General features: G+C 53.8%; 3 protein-coding genes and 1 long non-coding RNA gene across 8 annotated transcripts in view; 2 read left to right on the top strand and 2 right to left on the bottom strand.

Annotated features, from left to right (window-relative positions):
* The window catches only part of LOC135419882 (uncharacterized), a 163,534-nt gene that overhangs the window by 58,535 nt on the left and 79,725 nt on the right, over positions 1–25,274 (bottom strand). The gene's annotated exons all lie outside the window — the stretch shown is intronic.
* FBXO45 (F-box protein 45) lies at positions 12–3,282 on the top strand. Its single transcript, XM_064666799.1, has 3 exons — positions 12–377; positions 692–1,048; positions 2,747–3,282. Exons 1-3 carry the CDS (start codon positions 108–110, stop codon positions 2,930–2,932), a joined length of 813 nt encoding a protein of 270 aa, XP_064522869.1. The 5' UTR covers positions 12–107; the 3' UTR covers positions 2,933–3,282.
* On the top strand, positions 3,161–18,866 carry NRROS (negative regulator of reactive oxygen species). 5 transcript variants are annotated; one of them, XM_064666780.1, is made up of 7 exons: positions 3,161–3,293; positions 5,256–5,396; positions 11,546–11,631; positions 11,724–11,865; positions 12,635–12,832; positions 15,708–15,831; positions 16,066–18,866. In XM_064666780.1, the coding sequence occupies exons 6-7, from the start codon at positions 15,724–15,726 to the stop codon at positions 18,031–18,033; spliced, it is 2,076 nt and encodes a 691-aa protein (XP_064522850.1). In that variant the 5' UTR covers positions 3,161–3,293; positions 5,256–5,396; positions 11,546–11,631; positions 11,724–11,865; positions 12,635–12,832; positions 15,708–15,723; the 3' UTR covers positions 18,034–18,866. The 5 variants fall into 5 exon arrangements, with proteins under 5 accessions (XP_064522850.1, XP_064522851.1, XP_064522852.1 ...); XM_064666781.1 differs by lacking the exon at positions 11,724–11,865; XM_064666782.1 differs by lacking the exons at positions 11,546–11,631; positions 11,724–11,865.
* On the bottom strand, positions 22,037–25,248 carry CEP19 (centrosomal protein 19). The gene is made up of 3 exons (XM_064666800.1): positions 25,114–25,248; positions 22,916–23,101; positions 22,037–22,607 (listed from the first exon to the last, which is right to left on the bottom strand). Exons 1-3 carry the CDS (start codon positions 25,241–25,243, stop codon positions 22,246–22,248), a joined length of 678 nt encoding a protein of 225 aa, XP_064522870.1. The 5' UTR covers positions 25,244–25,248; the 3' UTR covers positions 22,037–22,245.

The following is a 25,274-nucleotide window of genomic DNA, read 5'->3' as shown; positions in this document are numbered from 1 at the left end:
GCACGCGCGGGGCGGTGCCCGCGGCCGAGATGGCGGCGCCGTGAGGCCTCGGCGGCCCCGGCCCCGCCGACACCGGGCGGGCGAGGGGAGCGCGGGGGAGGGGGGCGATGGCGGCGGGGCCCGGGCCCGGCCCCGGCCCCGGGGCGGCGGCGTGGGGAGGGCCGGGCTGGCGGCTGCCGGGGCGGGTGCTGGAGCTCGTGTTCTCGTACCTGGAGCTGCGGGAGCTGCGGAGCTGCGCGCTGGTCTGCAAGCTGTGGCACCGCGTCCTGCACGGCGACGAGAACAGCGAGGTGTGGCGCAGCCTGGCCGCCCGCTGCCTGGCCGAGGAGGCCTTGCGCACCGACATCCTCTGCAACGTGCCCACCTACAAGGGCAAGGTGAGGCCGGGACCCTCGCCCCGCGGGGACACCCCTCAGAGCCGCCCAGCGCCCCCCCGGGCGCCTGGGGACACCCCCACAGCCCCTCGGCCCACTCGCCATTGGAAACCAATGGGGAGCTGGAAAACACTGCAGGGTTTCATGTCGTGGAGCCACAGAGTGGTTTGGCTTGGAAGGGTTGAAAGCCCATCTCGTTCGGGTTGAAAGCTCATCTCGTTCCCGGCCCCTGCCGCGGGCAGGGACACCTTCCACCAGACCAGGCTGCTCCAAGTCCCGTCCGTCTCCCCCACCACCCTCCTTTTCTTCTCCGCCAGGTCCGTGCCTTCCACCACGCCTTCAGCACCAACGACTGCTCGAGGAACGTCTACATCAAGAAGAACGGCTTCACGCTGCACCGCAACCCCATCGCGCAGAGCACGGACGGGGCGCGCACCAAGATCGGCTTCAGCGAGGGCCGGCACGCCTGGGAGGTGTGGTGGGAGGGCCCGCTGGGCACCGTGGCCGTCATCGGCATCGCCACCAAGCGCGCGGCCATGCAGTGCCAGGGCTACGTGGCCCTGCTGGGCAGCGACGACCAGAGTTGGGGCTGGAACCTGGTGGACAATAACTTGCTGCATAACGGGGAGGTGAACGGCAGCTTCCCCCAGTGCAATAACGCGCCCAAGTACCAGGTGAGGGGGCTTGGCGCGGGTCTGGTGGGTGCTGGCTGTCCCTCCCCTGTCCTGGCTGTTCCTCGGGTGTCCTGGCTGGCTGCTGCATTGCTTCTAAATGCCCGCTTAAGGGTCTCTGTGCCTCCCCTGCAGAAGGCAGACGATTCTGCCTTGTGAGCCCTTTCCCCCTTGGTTTACTGCTTCCACAGGGTACACCTGTCTGGTGTTCAGTGCACCTGACCCTGGGTTGTTTCCACACTTTAATCTCAAACGCTGAGTGTGAAGCGTGTGCCGTGCGTGTCTGCTTAGACACCGTGTTGCTTTTTGGAGTAAAAGCTGAAAAGACTGTTGTAGCCTCGTGAAGCAGTGACTTGCCCCACAGCAAGGTGAGTGTCTGAGCTGTTTTCCCCCTTTGTTGTTGTCTGGCAGGGTGAGCTGAGGTTAGTGCTTAGGTAAGAGTCTTCCTGCAGCAGTGCTGAGTGCTGCGTTTGCTGGCTGGCTGCCTTCCCGTGGGTGACATCCCTTGGCTGGGACGTGATGTTCAGATAACTTCAGGGTATTAAAGAGCAAATGCTATCCCACCTTTCTGTCCTTAGGGAGGTGTTTGTCTTTGTCGTTCTGCCTGCTCACCCAGCTGCGTTTTGACTACTGGGTTTGCTCGTGTTACTGCTTAAACTGGATGCGTTGTCATTTCCATCTCATAATCACGAAATCGTGGAATGGCTTGGGTTGGAAGGGACTCTAAAAATCATCTAGTCCAGCCTCCACTGCTGTGGCTTTGCACTGGCTTATGTTTCACTTGTGAGTGAAGATCTGTGTAGCAACTTGCATCTGATATTCCTAAATTTCATGTGAAAGTTAAAATCAGCAATCCTTTGGCGTATTTTGTGTTTATTAGGACATGTGCAGTGATCTGCTCATAGAAAACATATTTAAAGGGAAGACAGAAGTGTGTCAGTGTTGGTTGGAAGAAAAATCTGTTGGCTGGAAGAAATCCCCAGCACTGGGGCTGGTTGGAGAAGAGTCAGGAGTTTGTGTGGCGCCTGCTGTGCTTGTGGCTGCCCTCTGGGACTTGTATTGATGTCTGAAATAACCCAGGGAGCTCTGTGCCTGCCTGGATCAGAGTCTCCTGCTGAGATCCGTGTTGGTTTCACTCGTGTGTGTATATACTCTCGGTTTTTCATGGTTATTTTACCTTTTGTAGTGGAATTTCCCCCAGCCTTGGTGAGGAAACACCTCTGTCAGCCACAGCACCTGCATATCGGTCTATTCTGGGATTTTTTTGTAGGTGGCACTTGCCTTTCTTAAAAAATGCATTGTCTTTAAAATTGCTCCTCACAAAGGAGAACCTGCTCAGCAATAGCAGCAGCTGAACACCGAGTTCAGGGATCTTGGAGGCCATGGCAAGGTTTCCAGAGCACCAGGCACTCTGTGCTCGCTCTCAGTGCTCTCACAGGTTTGTATGAGAAGGGTCATGTTTATTATCATAAACAGGTGGTGGGTACAGGCTGCCCTGCTTCAGAGGCACTTGGGATCACGGTGAATTTGAGTGAAATTGGGAAATTCCCATCGTTAAAGCAATCAAGCATGAGAAGCAGGAAAGCCTTGCTTTAAAATTCTCTGCTGTGTTGCACTTTGCATTATTTTTATCTCCATCTGAACACGCTGACTCTTTTCTGTGTGTTATTTTTATTCCACTTCTCCTGTCCCTGTTTCCAGATAGGCGAAAGGATCCGAGTTATCCTGGACATGGAAGACAAAACGTTAGCGTTCGAGAGGGGCTATGAGTTCCTGGGAGTTGCCTTCAGAGGACTGCCAAAAGTTTGCCTGTATCCAGCAGTGTCTGCTGTGTATGGTAACACAGAAGTGACTTTGGTCTACCTGGGAAAACCTCTGGATGGATGATGTGGATTGTTTCGTTGGGACGTCAAGATGTGGATGATTGGGAGGAGAAATCTGCATGTTGGTTAGAGGGAAACGTGTATTAGAGGAAAAAAAAAACCACCAAAAAAGCGTGGGTGTGTGTCCAAGAACCATCGAGGGAACCACACTGGGTTTGGAAACAGAGGACCAGCCATACATCAGGAATTGTGTTACATTTCCTATTTCTACCAGGCCAGAAAAAATCCTCAGGGCTGCAGTTGGTTGAGTGGGAAGCTGACACATGCATGTTGCAACAGATTTCATTGCTAAGATGGCAGTGTGACCTCAGACATTTCAGAAAGGACTTGAGACAAAACTGCTTGAGGAAATTACTCCGAGATTTGTAAGTGGTGTGTTTTGTGAGAGACTCCCATTTCCAAACTGCTTGTTCCTTCCTTCCTTCCCTCCTCGGGGCCAGCGTGGGGGCCGGAGCAGAGCGGGGCTGCTGGGGGTGTTCCCAATTTTTAATGTACTGAGAGGCAGGGTCTGTGTAACTGCCCTTCTCCAGTGTAACGACACAACACATGGGCAGCTATTTTTAAGTGTATTTTAAGGGTTGTATATACAGAACACGTTGAAAAGAACAGTTAAAAGAAAGGGTTTGCCTTTATTCTAACTGGAACATAATTTCTTAAAGGGAAAAAAAAATCACCCCGCTCGGTGACATCAGAACACACACCTGGGGCAGGTGTCCAGCATTCATGTCAGTGCCCTTCTGTTGTATCCAAATGTGTTTTGGGATGCTCTTGTGGAGTATGGTGCTACTTTGGGTCGTTTCCTGTGACAGTTTCCATGGCTTCTGTGACAGGCTTGTCCTCTGTAAGAAACACAACACGTTTCCTTTCACCAAACTTGCACTCCCCTTGGGAAAGGAAGGCTCAGCACAGCGCTGAGCTTGCCTTCCTTTCCACATCAAACCCACCAACTTTTAAAAGCATTCTTACATTTTCTAATCACTGCTGTGAAGTGTTTCTTGGTAACGAGGAAGGAGCATTCACTTTCTGCATCCAGACCTTGTTTTTGGCTTAAATGGCTTTATAAGACCTTAAGGCTTGGCTGAACCTTTCTTTAATTAAATAAAATCCCCCCAGTACCCAAATATTCACCTGCCCAGGAGGAGTAAAACTCTCACCAGCCCTTTGATGGGGATTCTGGATCATGTTCAATGTTTGGGCTCTTCACTTGCACCGGTTTTCTCAAAGCCAGGTACAGACCCTCAGGTGTGTCCGTGTGCTGGTATGTGCAGGCTGGGAAACTTCCAGGTGTAGTGAGGAGGGGCTCCCTGGTGAAACCACTTTGCTCTGAGGCTGGAAGGTCTGCAGGGAGCCCCAGAAGGGCTCTCTCGTGGGGCAGTAAAGCTGTGAGTCCCATAAAGCTGTGAGTCCCATGACTGGTTTCGTGCTGGTTGGCGCTTCCCAGAGCTGCCTGAGCTGTTTCAGAGCTGCTTTTCAGAGAGGAAGAAGGAGAAGGAAATGTTTATACAACCTCTTTTTTTTGCTTTTCTTGCACTGGAGAATGCCAGTTGCTTAATGTCAGACACTGGCAACTCTCTGAGCATGGCAGAGGGAGGAATTCCCCTTAGCCTGTTGCTCATCCCCCCCAGTTCCTCAAGGAGAGCAGTGCAAGGAGGTGAGTGAGGCTTTGCCCTTGGAGTGCTTTTTGCCTGGTAGATCACCAGGTTCTGCACTGGAACTGTGTGAGTCATTACCATTTAAAGGATTTTAAAGTATTTATTTGTTCTGTGCGTTCATTGCTGGAAGGCACTGTCGAGGTCTGTCCTCCTCCTGCCTCAGCCAGGAGGTGTTTTAGGTGGTGGTGAGAGCAGCTGAATAAAGGCTGTGGTGGGATGGGCATCCCAGTGCCTCCAGGACAAATCTGTTACAAAGCATTGATTGTACTGGACTGTATCTGCAGAGCAGAACCATGGGGTGTGGAGTTGGGGATAAAGGAAACAAAACCCTGTCCAATTTGGGAAAATAAACAGTCCCCGGGATGAATGTATTCTCAGTGCAGTCCTGAAAGACGTGACCTCTGTGCTTGTCCATGATCCAGTTAGAGGCAAGGAAACCCTGAGAACTTCCGAGGAGTTTTAATCACCAGTTCAGATTGATTTCCATTCTTCAGACTGCGTCTTACCCTCCAAATAATTTCCCTCTAAATAATTTCCCTCTAAATCAGAAATGCTGAAAGTCGAACATTCCTTAAGGGTGGGTTTGGGTGGACTCACTTATGTAAGATTATAACTTATTCCTGGAGACCAATGCTGGCTGTACAAAATATTAAAATAAACTCTGCTACCATTCAGAAGGATGTGTCGGTGTGGATTGTTGGAATGGCACCTGTGGAATCCCCCAGATGGGAAGAAGGGAGCTGCAGTTTGGTGCACCAGGAGGACGGAGGCGCTGGGACTGTGATTTGCTGTGTGACTGCTGGAGAATGGAGTCTGGTGAGTGGTTAACGAGGGAAACTCAGTGGTCTGAGCTGTGCTTGGGAAACTGCATCCTCTGAAACAGCTCAGCACTGGGGGAAAAGGCATTCCTGACTGCTGGAGGCCTCTGGATTGGGGTGGGGTGGTCACTGCTGCAGCCACACTGCTGCATTCAGGGGCCTCCTTCCCACGTCAGCTTCCCACTGTTTCCTCAGCTTCCCCCATGGAAGTTCAATATTTCATGGCGCTTTTAGGAAGAAGCAGGGGACTGTGTTATGAGCTCTGAGGCACTTTCTGCATCAAGAATCTGTTTTTAAGCAGTAAATTTTGGCCGACATCCCTGTGAGCTCCTTCAGGAGCAGAGGGGTTTGATGCTTGCCAAGAAGGTGGATTTGCTTTTTTTTAGCCTGAGGTACTTCAGGGTCAGCTGAGCAGCTGTTTGAGGTATTTTTCTAACCCTGACAAGGGATTAACTGCTTTGGTCAGGGAGAATATCAACTGTTCACAGGCCCTCAAACAGAAATCAGTCAAATTCACAGGTCTTGGCTTTGGAATCCTGCAGGACACCAGGATTTTGGGATAAGCAAGCATTTTGTCTATCATTTGAATAAAAGCCAGAATTCCTTGTGATTTTAGTGCGCTGTGAAATGTGTTGGGAGCTGAGCAGTTGGTCATCTGCCCCCATCCCACCTGTCTGAGGAGGTGAGGAGCTTGGTGTGGCCACTAGTTTGGAGGCAGAGGCTGTTCTGGGCCTCGGTGGCAGCTCGTGCTGGCCCAGAGCCACTTGTGTGACTTCTCAGGTGCTGATGGCTGAAGTGATAAATCAAGATGGAGCAGGAAACTCACCCTGGGAGGGGTATCTCCTGGAAAGGGGTGGGGTTTTTTCCCCACTTGGAAACGCAGCAGTGAGTGTGCATTTCCCAGAGCCCCCAGTGCCTTCCCCCAGCAAACCCCAGTCGTTTCTGTGCCCCCTGTTTCAGGTGACAAACCCAGGCAGGAGCAGATGGACCTGGTGGTGTGGGCTGAGCCTCTGCTCCTCGGATGCAGCTGTGCTCTTCCCTGCCTGCCTCGGAATCTGACAGTGAGAAATCCAACTTTCCTCCCTGCTTATCTGTGATCTACATTTCCAAACTCCCTGAGCACACGGGTGTGTTTCCAGATGGCTGCCTCTATTTTTTTTTTTCTCCTGCCTCTATTTTTTTTTTTTCTCCTTTTCCATTTTCCCTGGGATGATGACAGCAGTGATGAGTTAAAATAAGGCTCGGCCTGATCATAGTCTGATCATGCAAAACTGATTTTCTCCAAGTATTTGAGATACTACCAGCCCTCAGTCATTCCTGAGCCTGTGTATTTCCATACAGATGTTTCAGTCCTAAATCTTTACATGTTATAAATAGCTCTTAGATATATGTGGTTTTGTTGTTTTTTTTTTTTCATTTATATACAATGAAATCTGCAGCCAGAAGGCAGCATTACTGAAACCTGCACTAAGGTCCTCTCTAAATTTACAAACCAGGTTTTTAAGGGGTTGGCAGTGGCTGTGATTGATTCTCTAAGTGACAGAGGCCCACCTCGCAGCACAGTATGATGCATTTGAAACAAAAATGAATGAAGCAGTGAGTGAACACAGAAATATTTTCCTGCAGTGCTGCTGAACCTGCTAATTCATCCCTTAAGCAGGTTTTTTTCTCCTGCTGGATGATGGTGTGTGACTACTGAAGGAACTCTGCCACCTCCCCAGAAGAGGGCAAAGCTACAGCACTGTGGGAACCTTGTGGAGCTTCTTAAGTGTTGTGCAAACTAAATATTTAATATGGAACCTTCTCCCTTAGCATTTGCTTCCTGTGCTCCTCAAAAAACAAAACTAAAAACCCTCAATGGAAGTGGATGTTGGACATGGATTTTTTTTTTTAAATTCACTCCTTTGTTTAAACCCTGGGTTTAATTAGGCTCAGCAAATATTTGCATTTCAGAAAATGACTTTTAGGGACAGCAGACTGAGCCAAGGCTCTGAAATCACCTTAAAGGATTGACAGGGATTTGAGAGGTTAAAAAAAAAGTGTCACTGTTGCTATTCAAGTTCCACTCTTTCCCAGACTTGCTTTTCTTCCTCTCAGGCATTTATGATCAGGAAATAGTGATATCAGCAAAAACTTATTTAAAAAAAATTGCAGCTGAAAGAAAAATCAGAATCGCTGAAAAGGGATTTAAAAAATAAAACTGGTTGTACGTTATGAGTGTTGTTTGTTCTCCTGCAATTTTACCAGGTCAGGAATTGAATGGATTTTCCCTCCATGCCTGCACTGGCAGGTGTGGTGTGAGCTACCTGGAGTGGTTTCATGTCTGCCTGACTTATTTTGTCTTTTTAATCCTGAGCATCCCGTGCTCAGGAGAACTCAGCCTTATCCCATCACTTTTAAACAGCAATTTGAGAGAGTAAACTCTGCCAGCTCCAATCTGTGACTTTAGAAAGTGCTGGACAAACCTGCCAGTGAGGAAGTGGATGTTGGCCAAAGTGCTTTTTGTATCATATTCCAAATACTGCAGTGGTTAAAGCTTTTCATAGAGTCACACACTGGTTTGGGTTGGGAGGGTTGGGTTAAAGCTCATCCAGTTTCACCCCCTGCCATGGGGCAGGGACACCTCCCACTAGACCAGGCTGCTCAGCCTCTACCACTTCCAAATCACCTTTGGGGTTTTTTTTGTTGGCTTTTTGTTTGTTTTTTCTGTGCTCAGGTGACATCTGACATTGGGCACCTGAGCCCTTCCACGAGATTTTGTGCAAGAGCAGAGCCGGAGGGTGGGATCCCACTTTGGAAGCAGCCAGGAGATTTTTATCTCAGTTTCAGCATATGATTTTATCTATTCCTGGAAAAATAATTGACAGGAGCAGAACTGGAGCAGAGCTGGAACGTTAGTGGGACTCAGGAGAGTGTGCAGGATGGAAACCAGGTGGTTTTACGTGTCCAGCTGGGATGTGGCTCATGTTTACTGGCAGCATGAGCTGCTCTTCCCGGCAGGAGAGCAGAGGGCAGGAGGGGAGGGAGGATCTGTGTATTGATCAAAGTGTCCGACTGAACTTCCCCCTCCTGCACTCCTGTGTGAATCCAGGTCTCCAAACAGAGAGGTGAAAGTGCTTTGAGTCTCTCTCGGGTACAGCTGCAGGGATTGGGTTTTGGTACAGCAGTGATGCCACTTTTGTGTTGGAGATTGTTTAAAAAAACCCACAGCAACTTCTGTCCTGTCAGTTTTTCTGTTCTGTGCAAGACCGAGGGTATGTCCTATGTGCAACAGGGTGCTCCAGTCCCCAGGCCCCATGGACAGACTTTTCTTTGTCACTCGTCCCCCAAGCACGCTGGAAAAGAGGGATGCTGAACTCCACAGCTGAAAACCTGGGAAAAGGCTGGAGTGTGAATTTGCTTCCAGAAGAGCTGCTTGTGAGATCAGGCTGCGTTGCAGGGATGTTGGCCCTCCTGGCCAGAGGGGAAAGCCGGGTGGGATACACTCAGCTCTGCAAGGAGCTGAGAGGGTTTCACTTCCCTTTGCATTCTCAACAGAATTACTCACTTCTCTTAGAAGCAGAACAGCAGCAGGAAGGGACTATATGGGGCTGCAGATGGGAGTAGTTTTTCTTGCCACAGTTTGCATTGCTGAATGATGTCATAGCAGTGACTTGTCCAAACCTTCTCCTTCTGCTGACTTACAGTCTCTAGTCCTGAGAGTTTTAGGCTAAAAACTGACAGAGAGGAGGTTTAGGTTGGTTATTGGGAAGAAATTCTTCCCTGTGAGGGTGGTGAGGCCCTGGCACAGGTTGCCCAGAGAAACTGTGGCTGCCCCATCCCTGGAAGTGTCCAAGGCCAGGTTGGATGGGGCTTGGAGCAACCTGGGATAGTGGAAGGTGTCTCTGCCCATGGCAGGGGGATGGAATGAGATGAGCTTTAAGGTCCCTCCCAACCCAAACCATTCCATGATTCTATGGTTAAAAACTTCGGTGAATGTGCTGGAGTAGATGGGTCAAGGGTTTTTACTGCTTTCAATGGTTTATTTTATTGTAGAGTGCAAAAATAAAGTCAGTTTATCCACCTTTGGCAATCCTCTGGGAAAAACTTGGGCAACACTTTTGGGCGTAGCTGCAATCTAAGACCAAACTGGATGGAAGCAACCTGGTTGTGGGGCTGTTTGCAGCTCTTGAGGACATGTAGGAGAAAAATCACAGAAAGGTTTAGGTTAGAAGGGACCTTAAAGCCCATCCAGTCCCACCTCCCTGCAACGTGGAGGGACACCTTCCACTATCCCAGGTTGCTCCAAGGCCTGTCCAACCTGGCCTTGGACACTTCCAGGGATGGGGCAGCCACAGCTTCTCTGGGCACAAGGTCAGTGGCCTTGTCCAGCTTTGGGCACTTGCTTCTCCTGCAGATGAGTTCCTGAGTGTCTCTGGAATGTCTCGGAACACAAGGGAGTGGATGCTTTTGGCTTCCAGTTGCTGCAGAAACATGAGGTTGCACTATTTCAGCATCCAGTGCATCCCACTGCATGTTCTGCTCTGTGTGACCCAGATGCTGTCCCGCTCTCCAAGGAGGAGGTTTCCCTTGGCATCGTGGTGCTGGATCCTGTGCAGCCCCCAGGCCTGGCCGGGGCAGGGCAGGGGTGTGATGGCCACGCGTGCAGGCGAGCGGGGAAACGAGATCCTGCTGTGGCTCTGCCCTCCCTGTCCCACTTCCTCCTCATTTACAGGCTGAGGAGGAAGAGCAGTGACCGCGGAGATGGAGCTGCCTGGGCTGGACCTGCCTGTGGGAAGGGAACCAGGGTGCAGCCTTACCCCGGCACGGGGATCCGGGAAAGGGCTGTGGCTGAGCCGCCGACCAGTTCCCCTCTTCCCTTCCCACACGGCCCTGTGCCCCCAGGAACATGGGTTTCCTTTCTGCTAAGACCTGTTCCTGCCTCTGAGTCCCATAGAGGAACCTTTTAGAGACTGAAGGGTCAAAGGTGGGAGCCTCTATGAAAGTCCTGCTGTGGTGTTTAGGTCCTGATCAAGTGTCATCCAAGCCCAAAGGCCTCATTTTCCCAATTGTTTGTGCTGGGACTCACCTGTGGGCTCATTGCACGTTGTCAGTCCTGAGGGGGTTATTGCCTCCCCCCTCCTCCCTGAGCTCCCACAGCCCCAGTTCTTCAGATGTTGGCAGCCAGCGTGTGGCTGCAAAGGTGGGTGAGCAAGCCCAGTGCTCTGCTCAGAACAACCCAGAACTAATTCTGGGTTCAAAGAAGTCTTCTTTGAACCCCTCTTCCCATCAGAAAACCTGGCAAGAGCTAGGAGACTCCTGACAGCTGGAAATAGAGGGAAGAAAGTCCCTGTGAGGGGGGGGAGGCCCTGGCACAGGTTGCCCAGAGAAGCTGTGGATGCCACATTCCTGGAAGTGTCCAAGGCCAGGTTGGACAGGGCTTGGAGCAATCTGGGATAGTGGAAGGTGTCCCTGCCCGTGGCAGAGGGTGGAACTGGATAAAGGTCCCTTCCAACCCAAACCATCCTGGGATTCTATAAAATGCAGGAGCAAAGCTGGGCTTGGCTGTGGCTAAATGTGTAACTGCAGAGCAGGAGAGAGCCAGGAGTGTGGGCAGCTGCTGGAAGGGGAGCAGCAGTGGGGTGGGGGAGTCAGCCTAGAGGAAGGTACTGGGGCTCTGGGGGTCCCAGGCACAGGAGTCACTGCAAAACCAGAGCCTGGAGCTTTAGTGGCTGATGTCAGTGCTGGCACATGCCCTTCCTTGGACACCCAAGTGTGGCCAGGTAAAGCAGCAGGGAGGTGGTTTGGCTACAGCTGAGGGGGGAAGAAGATTTTGCAGCTGATTATAAATTGCTGAGTTTTGGCCCTTGGTTTCCCCTTGCAGGAACTACACCCAGGGGAGCTGTGCTTCCTGCAGAGCTCCCGCCCCACTGCGGCGCTGGGCTGGGGGAGCCCCTGCTCCTGTACATCGATGTGTCTGTGCCATCCTGGGATGGGACACATCCTGAGCTATTCCCTGGGGATAAACTGGGTGGGTTCCTGTGCAGAAATTCAGCCAGATGAAATTCCAGAGCTGTAGTTTAAAGTGTCCAGCCATCGAGCTGGCCATTTTAGCTTTTCCCTTTTGCCCACGCAACAAATGATCTGTTTTCTTTTTTATGTTCACAGTTCATCTTAAATTAGAGGCAACTACTGCTACTGGCAGCTCCTGGGATACAGCAAACCTGGAGCTTCCCTTGTTTTGTCCAGAGCAGGTGATTAAATGAAATTAATTAAACTAATGATGCTTTGCACCATCCTCCCTTCCAGAGCCACTTGTTTAATTCTCTCCACTTCTCCATTCCAGTGGGAATCAGGGAAGCCCATGGAGAAGCCCATTTCTGTTTCACTTTTTCCCCACTCACCAAGGCTGTGGTCCTGCTACCAAGTGACCATTCTCCTGGTGCTTCCACTCTGGAATAAATCACATTTCCTGCAGGAAAACATAGGTGCAGCAATGGGGCTGCTGTTTCCTGTTGCAGTTTCTCCTTTCCCAAGCATCCTGTACTGGGTGCAGCATTCCAGGAGTAACTGGGAGCCTGCCCTCTTGTCACAACTTTTCTCTTGGTTTGTGCTTGACAATTTGAGGGTTGTTAAGGGAAAAAGATGGTTTGGAGGAAGAGGACGTGGGAGGAACAGAGGAAGTTCACTGAGTGTAAAACCATGTGGGGATTCCCAGTCCTCCCCTACAGCTGCAGGAATTGCAGCTGCTCTTGTAGACGCAGCTCCAAGCAGCTGAATTTCCTTCAATTTAATCCACCTGTGCCATTGGGCTGGATTGGAGCTTCCTGAAGAGCTGGATGGAGCAGCAGGTCCTGGCAGCTCAGTCCCTGTTCCTTTACCATGCTGATATTAAAAAATAAATTAAACCCCCATAAACCACACATCCAGTGTGAGGGGTGGGGGTGAGGGGTGTGATGCAGCTGGGGAGGAAAAGGAGGGGACTGAGCAGCAGCTCTGGGACGTTTTCAGAACCACCCGGCTGCAGGATGTGGGGAAAGTGTGAAGTGCAGCCCTGCTGCCAAACTGCCCCAGCACAGAGCCCTGGCCTGGGGCTGCTTTTGGGGACAGTGGGGTGGGTGAAACCTGGGTGGGTGCTGCAGGGACTCTGCCACCCCACGGTGCCCTCGCTGCCAGGGAGAGGGGGTTACGCTGCCCTGGCTCTGGGGACGGGCTGGGGGTGGAGCAGGGCATGAAACAAGTTGTTTTCTCTCCCAGTTCCTGCTGGGCTGCAGGAGGAAGCTGGTTTGACCCTCGAGGCATCACCGTGTTCGGTGGCACTACAAGGAGGAATCTCACCAGAAGGTCTCCCAGGAGCCTCCAGATCCAGTGAGTGGAGTATGGTCAGGGCTGAGGATGCTCAAGTTTTACAGCTCCAGGTGACTCTCTGCCAGCTCCCGCACCTCCAAGCACCAGGTGAGGGGTTTGGGTGAGGGCTGGGCTTGTGGCACGGTTTGGGATCAGCAGTTTATAACCGTTGGCCAGTCTCAGCCCTTCGTGTGCCCTTGAGCAACGCCATGGGAATTGTGCCCTGCTGCAGTTTCTGCCACTCCTGTTCACTTCTCTCTTCTCCTTCTTGATTTTTGTATGTCAAACTTCCTTGAAAATGGAGGAAACGAAACCACAGGGCTTTTTCACGAGTGGCATGGGACAGCTCAGCCTTCTCCCAGAGAAGAAATTAAATTTAGGAGGAGGGCAAAAAAATTATCTCCCTGGTCATTTGTGTTGACTGCAGGAGTTTGGGGGACACTTGGTCTGGCAGGTAGGGGAGATCCCAGCTGAGATGTCCCTTGGGAAGGTCTTAGTGTGCCACAGTTCATCTCCCAGCTCTGCAGAATATCCCACTGGTGCCATGGAGCACATGGCATGTGGAGCATGGACACTGCAGAGCAGAACCTGCTGATCCCACTACACAGGGTCCTGCTGCAGGGCTGGATCCCTTCTCCATAGTTCTGAACCCTTCCCCAGCTAGGTGGATCAGTGCAAACTGTTTTCCTCCTCAGTGGCTGGATTTGGGGCCTTGGGGATGCGTGGAGACCTTGGGAGAAGGGAGTCATGGGATGGGGAGATAGAGAGCAGGAGTAGATGGGGATGAGGAGTAAGGGGACGTCCTTGCTCATATTGCCTTGGAAATATGGATCGTTGTTTCTTGGCAGCTGTGGGAAAAGCCAGTTCTGCTGAGTTTCCCATAGGGATCAGCACTCAGGAGTCCCTGTATCCAGATGGGTCTGACCTGTGCCCTGGGTGCTGGGTTTGCAGAAATCCTGAGCAGCCCCAGGAGACCCAAAGGATTGGGGGTGGAGAATCTGAGCATCCCAAGTCTCACCTACACAATGTGAGGGGCTGGGCATGGGTGTCCCAAAGTGGGGACCCAACATCTGGGACACGTCCAACCTTGGCTTGGGATGCAACAGGAAATAACAGCCCCTTCTTCCCCCATGGGATGCACATCCCTCGGCTCCTGTCAAAGTCCCTGTGCTGGGCACTGGAGGCCAGCAGGAGCTGGAGGGGCACAATGGGAAGAGGTGCCATGCAGGGGGGTGGCATTTCTCCACGCTGCAGGACCGGTGCCGTGGCTCCACAGACCTCCCTTCAGTCAAGATCTCTGCGGCCCAAAACCCGAGCAGGGGTTCTGCTGCCGGAGCTGTGCAGAGGAGTCCCAGTGCAAGGCTTGTCCCTGGGAGCAGCAGGGCAGGCAGGAGCTGGTTCCCCCTGGCACCCCTGGTTCCCTGCCCGGCCCCCGAGGTTCCTCCTTGCCAGGGAGCTGTGTGCGAGTGCGTGACCCCGGCTGTAAGTGCTGAGATCAGTAAGCGAGGAGCCCGGCCGCGCTCTCTGCCTCCATGTGACTGCAGTTTCCGTCGCTCCTTCCGCAAAGGCTATATCGGTGCTCAGCAGGAGGGCGGGTGGGTCACACACCCAGCGGGTCACCCCTGCCCCTGGCCCCCAGAGCCCCCCGAGCGCAGCCCAGGGGCCGCTGGCCTCAGGATGGGCTGTGCCAAACCCTGCGCGCCGCCCCACGTGGTGAGTACCTGCCCCCCGTACCTGTGCTGGGGGAAAACCCCAGCGGGGGTTTTTGGGGAGCCCTTGGTGCCAGCCTGCGGATGTGTGGTGGCTGTGTGTCACTGGTGCCCACGCCTGAAGAGCTGTGGCTGCGTGGGCCGGGGCTGGGGCTGGTGTGAGGTGTGGGGAGCACCCTGGGTGCTCCCGGAGCTCTTGGATGTGGGCTCTGGTGTGGGGCTGCGGGCAGGGGTTTCCTGCCAGGGCTGCCGCCTGCTCTCCTGGCTGGGCAGGTGCCATCCCTGCAGCTCCAGGGAGGAGCGGGAGCATGGAGGTGCTCCTGGTGTTCAGAGAGGCCAAGAAGGGCTGGGCTGGGTGAAGGCAAGTGGGAGTTTCTCCAGAGGAGGTCAGGAGCCAGAGCCAAAGCTGCTGGTTTTTGGGTGCAGTGAGGACTCAGCAAGGTCCCTCTCCTGCTCCCTGCTGGGTATGAGGTGCTGCTGGAGACCAAGGGCTTGGGAGGGCAAAAGGTGCTGTGTGTGAGCTGCAGCTCAGGGAAGGGGGGCTTCCTCTGCATCCCCCTGATTAATAAATGCTGCTTTGATAAGGCACCAGCTCCGTACTTTTGGCTGTCCCAAGGAAGGAGACAGCCCAGGACATGCCCCTGCTCCCTCTGTGCTGTGAGGCTCCAGCTGCAGGGCTGCCCAAGATAACCCCCCGTTTCTCCTTCAAGCAGTGGCAGTTCTGAAAGTGCTGTGTGCCGAGGCCTTGCTGGGCCCTCGCTGCTCATTTGCCTGAGTTTCAGCTTTTCCCCAGATGCAAATGTCATCAGCTCCAGTCCCACCAAGTCAGTAACGGGGCAGGTTGTGCTGGAGAGCTTCCAATTCCCCGGGAGGGGATGGGCGCTGGGGGGGCTCAGGAGGGACTGGGTCAGTGTCCCCTGGGGGAGCATTTGGTGCCAAGAGAGGGGACACAAGCCCTGCCAGGGGGACTTCTCTGCTTGAGGGATGCAGTTCAGTGGCATTCACGAGCAGCTGTGCAGCTCTGACGGTGCCTTTCCCACATGTGCTGCCCCATGCGGGGACCGAGCTGCCACCTCCCTGTCCCTGCTTCTTTCCTGCCCTCCAGGCTCAAACTGGGGGAGCCCCACGAGGGCTTCTGCTGGGGTAGGTGGGCTTGGTGCTGAGGCCCTCTGTCCCTTCTCCACAGGCAGCTCGTGGTGGCCCAGGTCACCTGTGCCTTTTGGGGTGAGCAGTCTGCAGCTTCTGACCTCCTCGCTCTGTTTCCATCTCCGCAGGAGTGCCGCCGCTGAGATGGAGGCCCCGCTCCCTGGTCTCTCCCTGCTTCTGGTCCTCCTAGCAGTGGGAAGGGGAAGCGGGGCAGTTGAAGCCTGGGCACCATCTCCGGGTGGCTGTGAGCTCGTAAGTCCTCTCCTGTGAACCCTCACCCTTCTGAATGCTTGGTCCTGCCTGGCAAAGCCCAGGTGCCTCAGCATCTCCAGACCTTCCCTATCCCAGCTACTGGCTTGGAGGGGACTGGGGTGCCAAGGTTCTAAACACAGAGCCACCTCCTCCATACTCATTCTGCTCCCCAAACTTCTCCCTCCTCATCTCCTGCCTCTCGGAGTGGTGTTACAGATCCTCCTCTTGCTTTAGCTGCAGAGCACCACGGACTGCACTGGGAGATGGCTGAGCTCCATCCCAGGAAACCTTCGAGGTGATACCGAGGAGCTGTTGCTCGATGACAACACTATCCAGGTCCTGGGAAATGCTTCTCTGCTTCCATATACCCAGCTCTGCCATCTCAGTTTGACCAGGAACCGGCTGGAGCTCATCGAGCCCGGCACCTTCCACAGCAGTCAAGGCCTCCAGGAGCTCTCCTTGTCAGACAACCTCCTCTTCACCAACTACTCGCTGACAGCAGCTGCTCTTTCTGCTCTGCAAGCCTTGAGGACACTGGATTTGGCTGGAAACCGCCTCACTGAGGACATGGTGTCGGTTCTAGTCTGGAACCTATCTTCCCTGGAGTCCCTGTCTGTGGCCAGGAATGTCATCATGAGACTGGACTCGTCCATCTTTACAAACCTGACACAGCTGCTGGAGCTGAACCTGGAGAAGAACTACATCTTTGAGATTGATGAAGCTTTTGAAGGGCTGCAGAGTCTGCAGAGGCTCAACATAGCTTACAACTACCTCCCGTGTCTGGTGGGGTTTGGCCTCACCCAGCTCAGGGTGCTCAACGTCAGCAACAACATCATCGAGTGGTTTCTGGCTCTGGAAAGCGATGACCTCTTTGAGCTGGAGGTGCTGGACCTGTCCCACAACCGCCTGCTGTTCTTCCCCGTGCTGCCCCGGCAGAACAAGCTCCACTCCCTGCTGCTGCAGGACAACAGGATGAGCTTCTACCAGCGCCTCCCCAACGGCACGTCCCTGGCCAACGTCACCGTGCAGTTCCTGATCATTGATGGCAACTCCACCAACATCACAACGGTCAGGCTCTGGGATGAGCTCTGCTACAGCAACCTCTCCTCCCTGCGCCTGCTGGACATGAGCCAGAACCAGGTCTGGGGCCTGCCAGAGGGCTTCCTGGCCCAGATGCCCTCACTGACCCACCTGAAGCTCAACCAGAACTGCCTGGAGGCGTTTCACCTGTTGGAGGAGGGCCCCTTAGCCATGCTGACTGAGCTGGACCTCAGCCAGAACCGGCTGGTGGAGCTGGGGACAGAGGTGGGTGTCGGGGATGTCCTGCCCAACCTGCAGCTCTTCAACATCAGTGCCAACAGGCTGCGGGCGCTTCCTCCCGGGGTTTTCACCCACACCAGGAAGATCACTACTGTGGACCTCAGCCACAACCAGGTTGACCTCTGTCCCCAGCCAGACGTTGCAGGTGAGGCGGAGAGTCCCCCCTGCGTAGACATCAGGGGCGTGGAGACCTTGACCCATCTCTCCTTGGCCGGCTGTGGCCTGCGGGGGCTGGGCGGCCGCCCCTTCCAGGGAACGCCGCTGATCCACCTGGACCTCTCTGACAACTGCCAGGCACTGTCTGGGGGCCTGGGGTGGCTGCAGGACCTTGCCCTGACACTGCAGGTGCTGTCTCTGAGGAACACCAGCCTCTCCTCGACCAGCGTGGACTTCTCCACCCTGAACAGCCTCGTACGCTTGGACCTTTCGGGGAATTCCTTGACCGCCTTCCCCGCCTCGCTGGGCACCCTGGAGCTGCACAGCCTGGACCTGCGGGACAACTGCCTCCCGGCGCTGCCGCCGGACACAGCGCGGACGCCGCTGGGGGGGAGCCTGCGGGAGCTCTACCTCAGCCGAAACCCCTACAACTGCTGCACGCTGGGCTGGTGGGACGCCCTGCAGCGGGTGGAGGGGCTGCGCGTCCCCGACGGGCGGGAGGTGACCTGCAGCCACGGCTCCCACGCCCTGAGCCCCGGCGCGCTGCCCGAGCCCGTCCTGCGGAGCTGCCGCTGGCAGACGGCCGACCTGGCGCTGCTCTACCTCGTGCTGGCTCTGCCCACCTGCCTGACGCTCCTGGTGGCCTTCGCTGTCGTCTTCCTCATGCTCAAGGAGAAGCTGCTGAAGATGCTGAAAAACCGGTGTGGGGTTTCCAGCCCTTACTGATGGCTGAGGAGGAGGAAGAAGAAGAGGAGAAGGAGGAGGAGGAGGAGGAAGGGCTCAGGACAGAGAATGCGAGTGGGAGGTTGGCTGATTACAGGATTACAGTTGATAACCTCTCTGAGGTGGGTGAGAGGGAGACTTGATGGATGGAGGACACGGGGTGCTGGGTGAGCCCTGACGGTACCCAAAGGGTTCAGGGCTGTGTCCACTGATGGAGCCTGGGAATCCTCAAGGGACACGTCTTCAGCAGAAATCTTCAGCTGGTGTGGACAAGAGCTGAGCAGACACGACATCAAACACCTCTTGGCTGAAGGGACAGGTTGTCCAGAGAAGCTGTGGATGCCACATCCCTGGAAGTGTCCAAGGCCAGGTTGGATGGGGCTTGGAGCAACCTGGGCTAGTGTAAGGTGTCCCTGCCCATGGCTGGGAGGTGGAACCAGATGATTTTTTAAGGTCCCTTCCAACCCAAACTAGTCTGTGATTCTGTGACTGTTTTCCCCAGTGCTGTTTCCCCTCCCCCCCCCCCCCTTCAGGCAGTTCCTTTTATTTATTCCCACCTCAAAACATCCTCCAGATCTGCAAACGGCCTCCACGTGGTGCCCCGGGCTGGAGCAGACATCACCCGGGCGATGCAGAGAAGGCTCTCCCTCGCCTCAGCCTCCCACCGTGCTCTTGCGGGCACTGCAAACCCGCAGGCAGCCCGGGGCGTGCACCCTGTGCGTGCGCTGATAAGATGGGCGTTGTCAGCAGGACTGAAAGACACATTTTTGGGGGTTTGTTTCTTTGGTAAGCCACAGTCCTGGTTAGAAAGTCTATTAAAAACAGCCCAAGTGAAACGATGCGAAATATTGATTGAAAGGCAGGAGAGTAAATTATATCCTGCTTATATTTTATCATGGACTTATTTTCTGCCAGCAGTGCTGGATTAAACATGCAAAGGAAGTAAGAGAAAGCCCTTCCCTTCATTGTGGAAGCCCTGCTCCGGTGGGTGTGGGGGGTTTCCTCCACCCAGCTCCGGTTGCAGCTCACACCGTCCCTCCTGGAGGGGCAGCGCTACCTGGGGAAGTGCTGCTCTGTCCCTCGGAGAGTCTCTGGGGGGGAAGGAGAAGTGATGGTGGTTTGTGCTAACTCAAAAGCCCTCCTGAGAACTGGAGCGGCTTTATTCCCTGGCACTGCTGGGATTTTCCAGTGAAACGTGTTTCATTGGGAACAGGGGGAGTGGGAAAGCCGCAGTGCCGTTGTGGGCATGCCGGGGGCATGTCCTTATGTGGGTGGGCTCCGCAGGGCGATGGGGGGTGTGCTGGTGGGGGCTCAAGCCCACTGGAGTTGTCCTGGGAGGTGGTGGAGGGAGATGCCCAGACTGGCGTGGGGCCGGGAAGATGCCAGGGGTGGTGCAGGCAGCAGGAGCAGGGCAGCCCCCTCCCCGGCAGAGGTGTGGGACAGGGATTGGGTGAGCCTGGTGTGGCCGATGGCCGTGCCGGGCTGGGCAGTGGCGCAGGTCGGACCCTGCTGGACACGCTGGCAGCTCCAATGGGACCGAGCGCAGCCAAGGCTCTGGAACCCCACTGTCAGACCCGGCTCAGAAATGGCTGCTTTCTGGCTCTGTTTTAGACTGAACTAGCCAAAACCAAACCAGGCCCCAGCTGGGGAATCCCTCAGCCTCTTTCAGCCCTTCTTTTGCCTGTAAGCTGCACCCCCGGGGGACAGCAATGACCTAAAAATACATCCCTGTGCTGTCTCCTGGCAGCATTCCAGTGTCTCCCTGCTGGCAGGGTGAGCAGGTGCCCCAGTCCCTGGGGGTGTTTTCCCCTGCTGTGGGTGCCAGGGCCAACCTTGGATTGTGGATGGGCTCGCTTCCCCCCCACCCCAGCCAACGCTGCATCTCCTTTTGGAAGGGGGATGTGGGGTGCAGCTGTGGGAACACATGCAGGGAGGAACCCGGGCACCTGGCACTGCCCAGGGCACGAATAAAGAGTGGGGGTTCTTGGTTCTGTTGAGCTGATGGGCAGGATAATCCACACTCCCCCATCACATGCCTGGAGAGCTGAGGCTCACCTGGAGCTGGGATGTGCATGGGATGTCAGGGCAACAGGAGGAGACTCCACTTTCAGAGTGGTGGACGTCTTTACAAAGCTGCTCTCACCATCTCTGCAAGGTCATGGCGATAGGGAAGGCCCTTCCATGACTGGATAACCCAAGTGTCCCACCCAACTTCAGTAATGGCCAAAAGGACATCCCAGGGGGCAACTGGGCAGTCACCTTCATGTTGGGAAAACCACAGAGTATCCTTTATTTGGAACACACCTCTAGAAGAGGGTGGCTGGGAGCAGTGAGCGTGGATTGATGAGGGTAACTTGTGCCTGCCTGACCTGCTTTCCTCTCAGGATGAAATGGGTGGATCTGTAGGCAAGGGGAAAGTGGTGGGTGCCATTTCCCTCAGCTTCAGCAAGGCTTTGGACAGTCCCACAACATTCTTCATCCAAGTGTGGATGTCACAGTCTGGATGGATGGGCAGCCAAGCAAGTAAGGATCAGCTGGAAGATGAAGCATGCAAGGTAGTGGTTAGTAGGAGGCTGGTGAGAAAAAACCAGGGTCTGGTTTGGGATCTGCCCCATTTCATCTTTGTCCATGACCTAAAGAAGGCTGTGGAGCACCTTTGTGCCAAGTTCACAGATGAGCACAAACTGGGAGGACCAGCAGGGCTCCATCCCGAAGGACTGGTGTGGGCTGGAGGGACAGGCCAGCAGGAACCTCCCAGTCCAGGGAGGTGATTACCCCTCAACTGGGCACTGGTTAGGCCTCATGGAGCCCCCACTGTGAGAAAGGCCATGCCCAGGGAGGGGGTGCAACCACATCCTCCCAGCCCAGCCAGGACAACGCTGGGTGCAGGATGGGTGTGCAGGAGGAGTCCCCATGGCCCCCTCCCGCCCAAGTGGGAGATCTTTCTCTGCTGTTCTGTTGCAGTCTTTGAGGCAAGGCCTGTGCCAGAGCCCCACACACCCCTTCCGGTCCTGGGAGAGCCGAGTCAGGCTTTAGATTTCTTTAATTTTGGCAAGTGAGGCACCAGCTTCCGTTTCTAACTGAAGACCCCCGTGGCCAAGGGTGAGCTCCCTCCTGCTCTGCAGGGGTGGCACAGCACTGTGGTTCCACTGAGACCCGTTCCAGATTTTCCCAGCAGTGACTCCATCGTTTCGGTGTGTGGGAGGAGAGCTCCTCCAGCCCCAGCGCCTGGGCTGCCACAAGACATCTTGCTGATAAATTTAACATGTTTTATTTAGTTTGTGGTTGCAAGAAGGAAGGCAGGAACTAGTCTGGGAGGCCATTTACAACTCCTCTGAGTCACCTCAGGCAACAGCTCAGGATGAAGGCCCATCTCACCCACAGCCCTCACAGCTGCCTGGGTTTGGAAAGCTGAAACTCGGGAAGCTTTTGGAGTTGTGCAATTTCCTAAAAAATCCTAAACTTAGTCCTCCAGTTGTTGCAGGAGAGAAGGATTTGGCTGGTACAGACCAGCTGAGGTAGACAGTGGGAATAAAAGCTTCAGTGGGATGAGTAAAGGTTTTGTTTTACTCTAAACCCCAGCCTTTGACTTTCTACCACTCTATTTTTTTTGGATACTTTAAGCACATTCTCCCAGAATTGAGCACTTATAAGAAAGCATCATCCAGGAGTGTAAGGAACCAACCACCCCATTGCAGCAATTTGAAATCACTGTGTTTTCAAAAGTGCTTTCAAGACTAATTCATTTTCTAGATATTCCTTTTCTTAAATATAAGGATTTATATTTGTGTAAGCTAAAACTGGAGATTTAAGCATTTTTCAGGAAATGTGAGAGTAGTATTCTCAGTGCACTGTTGATTTATCCAGAAAGAATGATATATATTTAACTTCCCAGCAGGCAATAAGAAACACTCTACTTGTGCAATGCAGCTTTAACAGTGCTTTCAGGACATGAATATTTAACACTTCATTTTCAGCCAAAGCTGACTGAAATGTAAAAAAAAAATTGAAAGATGAAATAAATTCTTTTATGTAGGAAAAGACTAAAACCACCCAACAATTTCAGCTGCCCGGTTTCCATTTCATCAAGTCTGGCTTCTTAAACAAAGCTCCCTTAACCCTGGGACTGCTGTGGTCCAGGATTCTCTGTAGCCAGTGTGCATCAGTTCTGTGTGGCACCGACATCATCCTCTCTGCTGGGACAGAAATCTGGAATCAGATTTCTTCATCTGACTCCAGGTCCCAGCCACAGGACTCCAGCTGCTCATCCTGTGGGAACTCCACCTCAACATCATAGATGAAATCAGGGTCACCCTTCTTCTTCCTGTTCCTTTCAAAGAGCACATCCATGATGCTCTTCCTCTTGGCTAGTTCCTTGTCATCTAGTTTGTTCATATCCTCCTCTGGGTTAATGGTCTCTTCCTGCTGAAACTTTTCCAAGCTCTCAGCCAGGCTCTCTCCTTCCAGATGACCTCTCAGCAAACTGTAGAGCTTCTGGAGCTGCCGCAGCGAGACCCCTTCCAGGTAGGGCTTGTGCCGAGGGTTGTTCTTCAGCTGCTCGGCAGCCATGCTGCAGTCTGGAGACAAAAACCACCACGAGCACTTACAGCTGCAAGCAAAGCTCTTCCCAGAGACAGATCTTCTCCCAGCCCCTCCCAAGGGTGTCTCTCCAAATCCTCCAGACTTAGAGAGGCACTGCTCAGGTTGAGATGGAGCCTTGGGCTCCTCGGGGAGGCAGTGTCACCCCAAAACACCCCTGTCTGCACGCCCTGCATGCTGGTAAGAGGCTACTCAGTGGTTACTAACAATGCTGTTACCAGTGAGTTCCTCTCTCTGTGTCTGGAGGGGACCTGGGGAATGCTACAGGTTAACGAATGCACCTCACCTGAGAACCTGGAGAAATTCCTGACGGGCATGATGCGCCGGCGGGTCTTATCCTGGCTGTGGTCTCTGTAGATGAGGACGATGGAGGGGGGCTGGAAGCAGACCCCGCACTTCTGTGCAGTGAAACTCATCCCGGTCCTGGTGCTGGGAGTGGCCTCATCAGAATCCTCAGCAATGGTGAACCTCACTGGGAAACAGGGAAAAAGGAAACAAAGTGTGAGTGTCCCTCAGCGCTGGTCTTGTTGTCAGGAGTAGAGTGACATGTTCAGCAAAATCCCAGATTCCCAGGATGGTTTGGGTTGGAAGGGACCTTAAAGACCATCCAGTTCCACCCCATGCCATGGACAGGGACACCTTCCACTAGCCCAGGTTGCTCCAAGCCCTGTCCAACCTGGCCTTGGGCACTTCCAGGGATGGGGCAGCCACAGCTTCTCTGGGCAACCTGTGCCAGGGCCTCCCCACCCTCACAGGGAGGAATTCCCTTATTTGTCTCTGTTTGTCACAAGCCTGGGCATATCACACTCCTGATTTCATATGGTGAGTGACAGCCTTGCATCCATTGATGTATCTAATGCTGTGGCTGCCCCTTTTTTAAGATTTTAAGAGCAGGGGCACCCAGTCAGTGTTTGCTTTCTGAAGCTTCAGAGTGATCTTGCTACAGCACCAGATCTGTAGCCTGTGACAGACGGGACAAGGAGAGAGAACAGTCAGAAATGAAAACCAAAAATAACAAAACTCTTTATTAGTTAACAACAAAAATATTAATTAATTTTAAAGAGTGGAGATGTCTCATTTTAAAGTAAGGACTGCTGAACTCTCAGGTACCAGTGCCTCAGTCAGCTACTACACAGAGGAGGTTATGAAGTTGATCCCTAATTATCCTTTTCACTTTTCTCTGAAGCATTTGGTCTTGTAGCAGGAGAGGAGGAACATCAGCCTGACTGGCAGCAACAACTTCTCTTTTCTGCCTTATCACATTTGTCTCCAAATGCTCTTGGGAACTTCTCAGCATCTGCTCTGCCCTTGGCTCCACCCCCTTTCTGGGTAAAAATTAATGAATTATGGAATTAAATTAGAGCAGATTTAAAGATCCAAGTCTGCTGCAGATCTTGTTTCCCAGCTCAGTTTACAGCATTGAGTAAGTGTGTTACTTTTATTTTGGTTTTAAATAAGTGAAAATATGCCAAATGTGAAGGTGAGCTCGGACTGCCCTGCAGAGAGCCAAAGTAAGAAATTATACCCCCAAAAAAATCAATGTACATCTCCAAATTGAGAAAAATTACATTACTCTTCAAAAACTGCTTTGAAGTAGAGTTGAAAAGTCTTCCTCCTTTGTTAAAAGCCACATAGGAAAGAGTTCAAATTTGCAGTAAAGTCCTTAATAGTGGAGATTAACCACCCTGGAAGTGTCCAAGGCCCGGCAGGACACGGCTTGGAGCAACCTGGAACAGTGAAAGGTGTCCCTGCCCACGGCAGGGAGTGGAACGAGATGAGCTTTAATGTCCCACCCAACCCAAACCATTTTGGGATTCTGTGAAGACGAGCAACTGCTCTTTGGCTCCGCGGGTGTGTTTTATGGCACTGCCGACGCCGGCGCAGCAGCGGCGCCGTTTTTGCCGTTAAAAAGCCGGTTTTGCCGTTAAAAAGCCGTTTTTGCCGTTAAAAAGCCGTTTTTCCGCCGCAGGAGCGGCCCGGGGGGGCGGCGGGGCAGGGCCGGGCCCTCCCGCCCCTCGCAGATCCCAGATGGATCCGGGAAGGGAACACAGGGGCTCACCTGGTCCCACCTCCCTGCCCAGCAGGGCCATCCCAGAGCACACAGCACAGGACTGTGTCCAGAGGGGTCTGGAATATCTCCAGTGAGGAGACTCCACACCCTTTCTGGTCTCTGTTCAGGGCTCGGTCACTGCACAGGGAAGTTCTTCCTCATGTCCAGGTGGAACTTTTTGGGCATCAGTTTCTGGGCTGGGCACCCACTGCTGGGCAGCCTCGAGCAGAGCCGGGTCCATCCCCTGCCCCTCCCTGCAGACCCTGACAGATATGGATGAGGGCCCCTCTCAGTGTCTCCTCTGGAGGCTGAACAGCCCCAGCTCCCTCAGCCTTTCCTACTCCAAGATATGCTCCAGTCCCTTCAGCATCTCCGTACCCTCCGCTGGACCCGCTCCAGGAGCCCCACGTCTCCCTTGTACTCCCTCCCCTCACCTCGGGCGGCCGCAGGGCCGGCCAGGAAGGCGCTGCTCCTCCTCCTCCTCCCCCGCCCGGTTGCCATGGCTACGGCGGCACTGGAGGGAAAGGCCCCCTGCTCCGAAGGCCCCCTCCGGGCTGTCCACATCAACGCCTGCGGGACACGGCGCGGCGGAACG

Source organism: Pseudopipra pipra, chromosome 10 (assembly GCF_036250125.1).
Source record: "Pseudopipra pipra isolate bDixPip1 chromosome 10, bDixPip1.hap1, whole genome shotgun sequence".
NCBI lineage: Eukaryota > Metazoa > Chordata > Aves > Passeriformes > Pipridae > Pseudopipra > Pseudopipra pipra.
The sequence above is the reverse complement of the archived record's forward strand: the minus strand, read 5'-3'. Positions and strand labels throughout refer to the sequence as shown.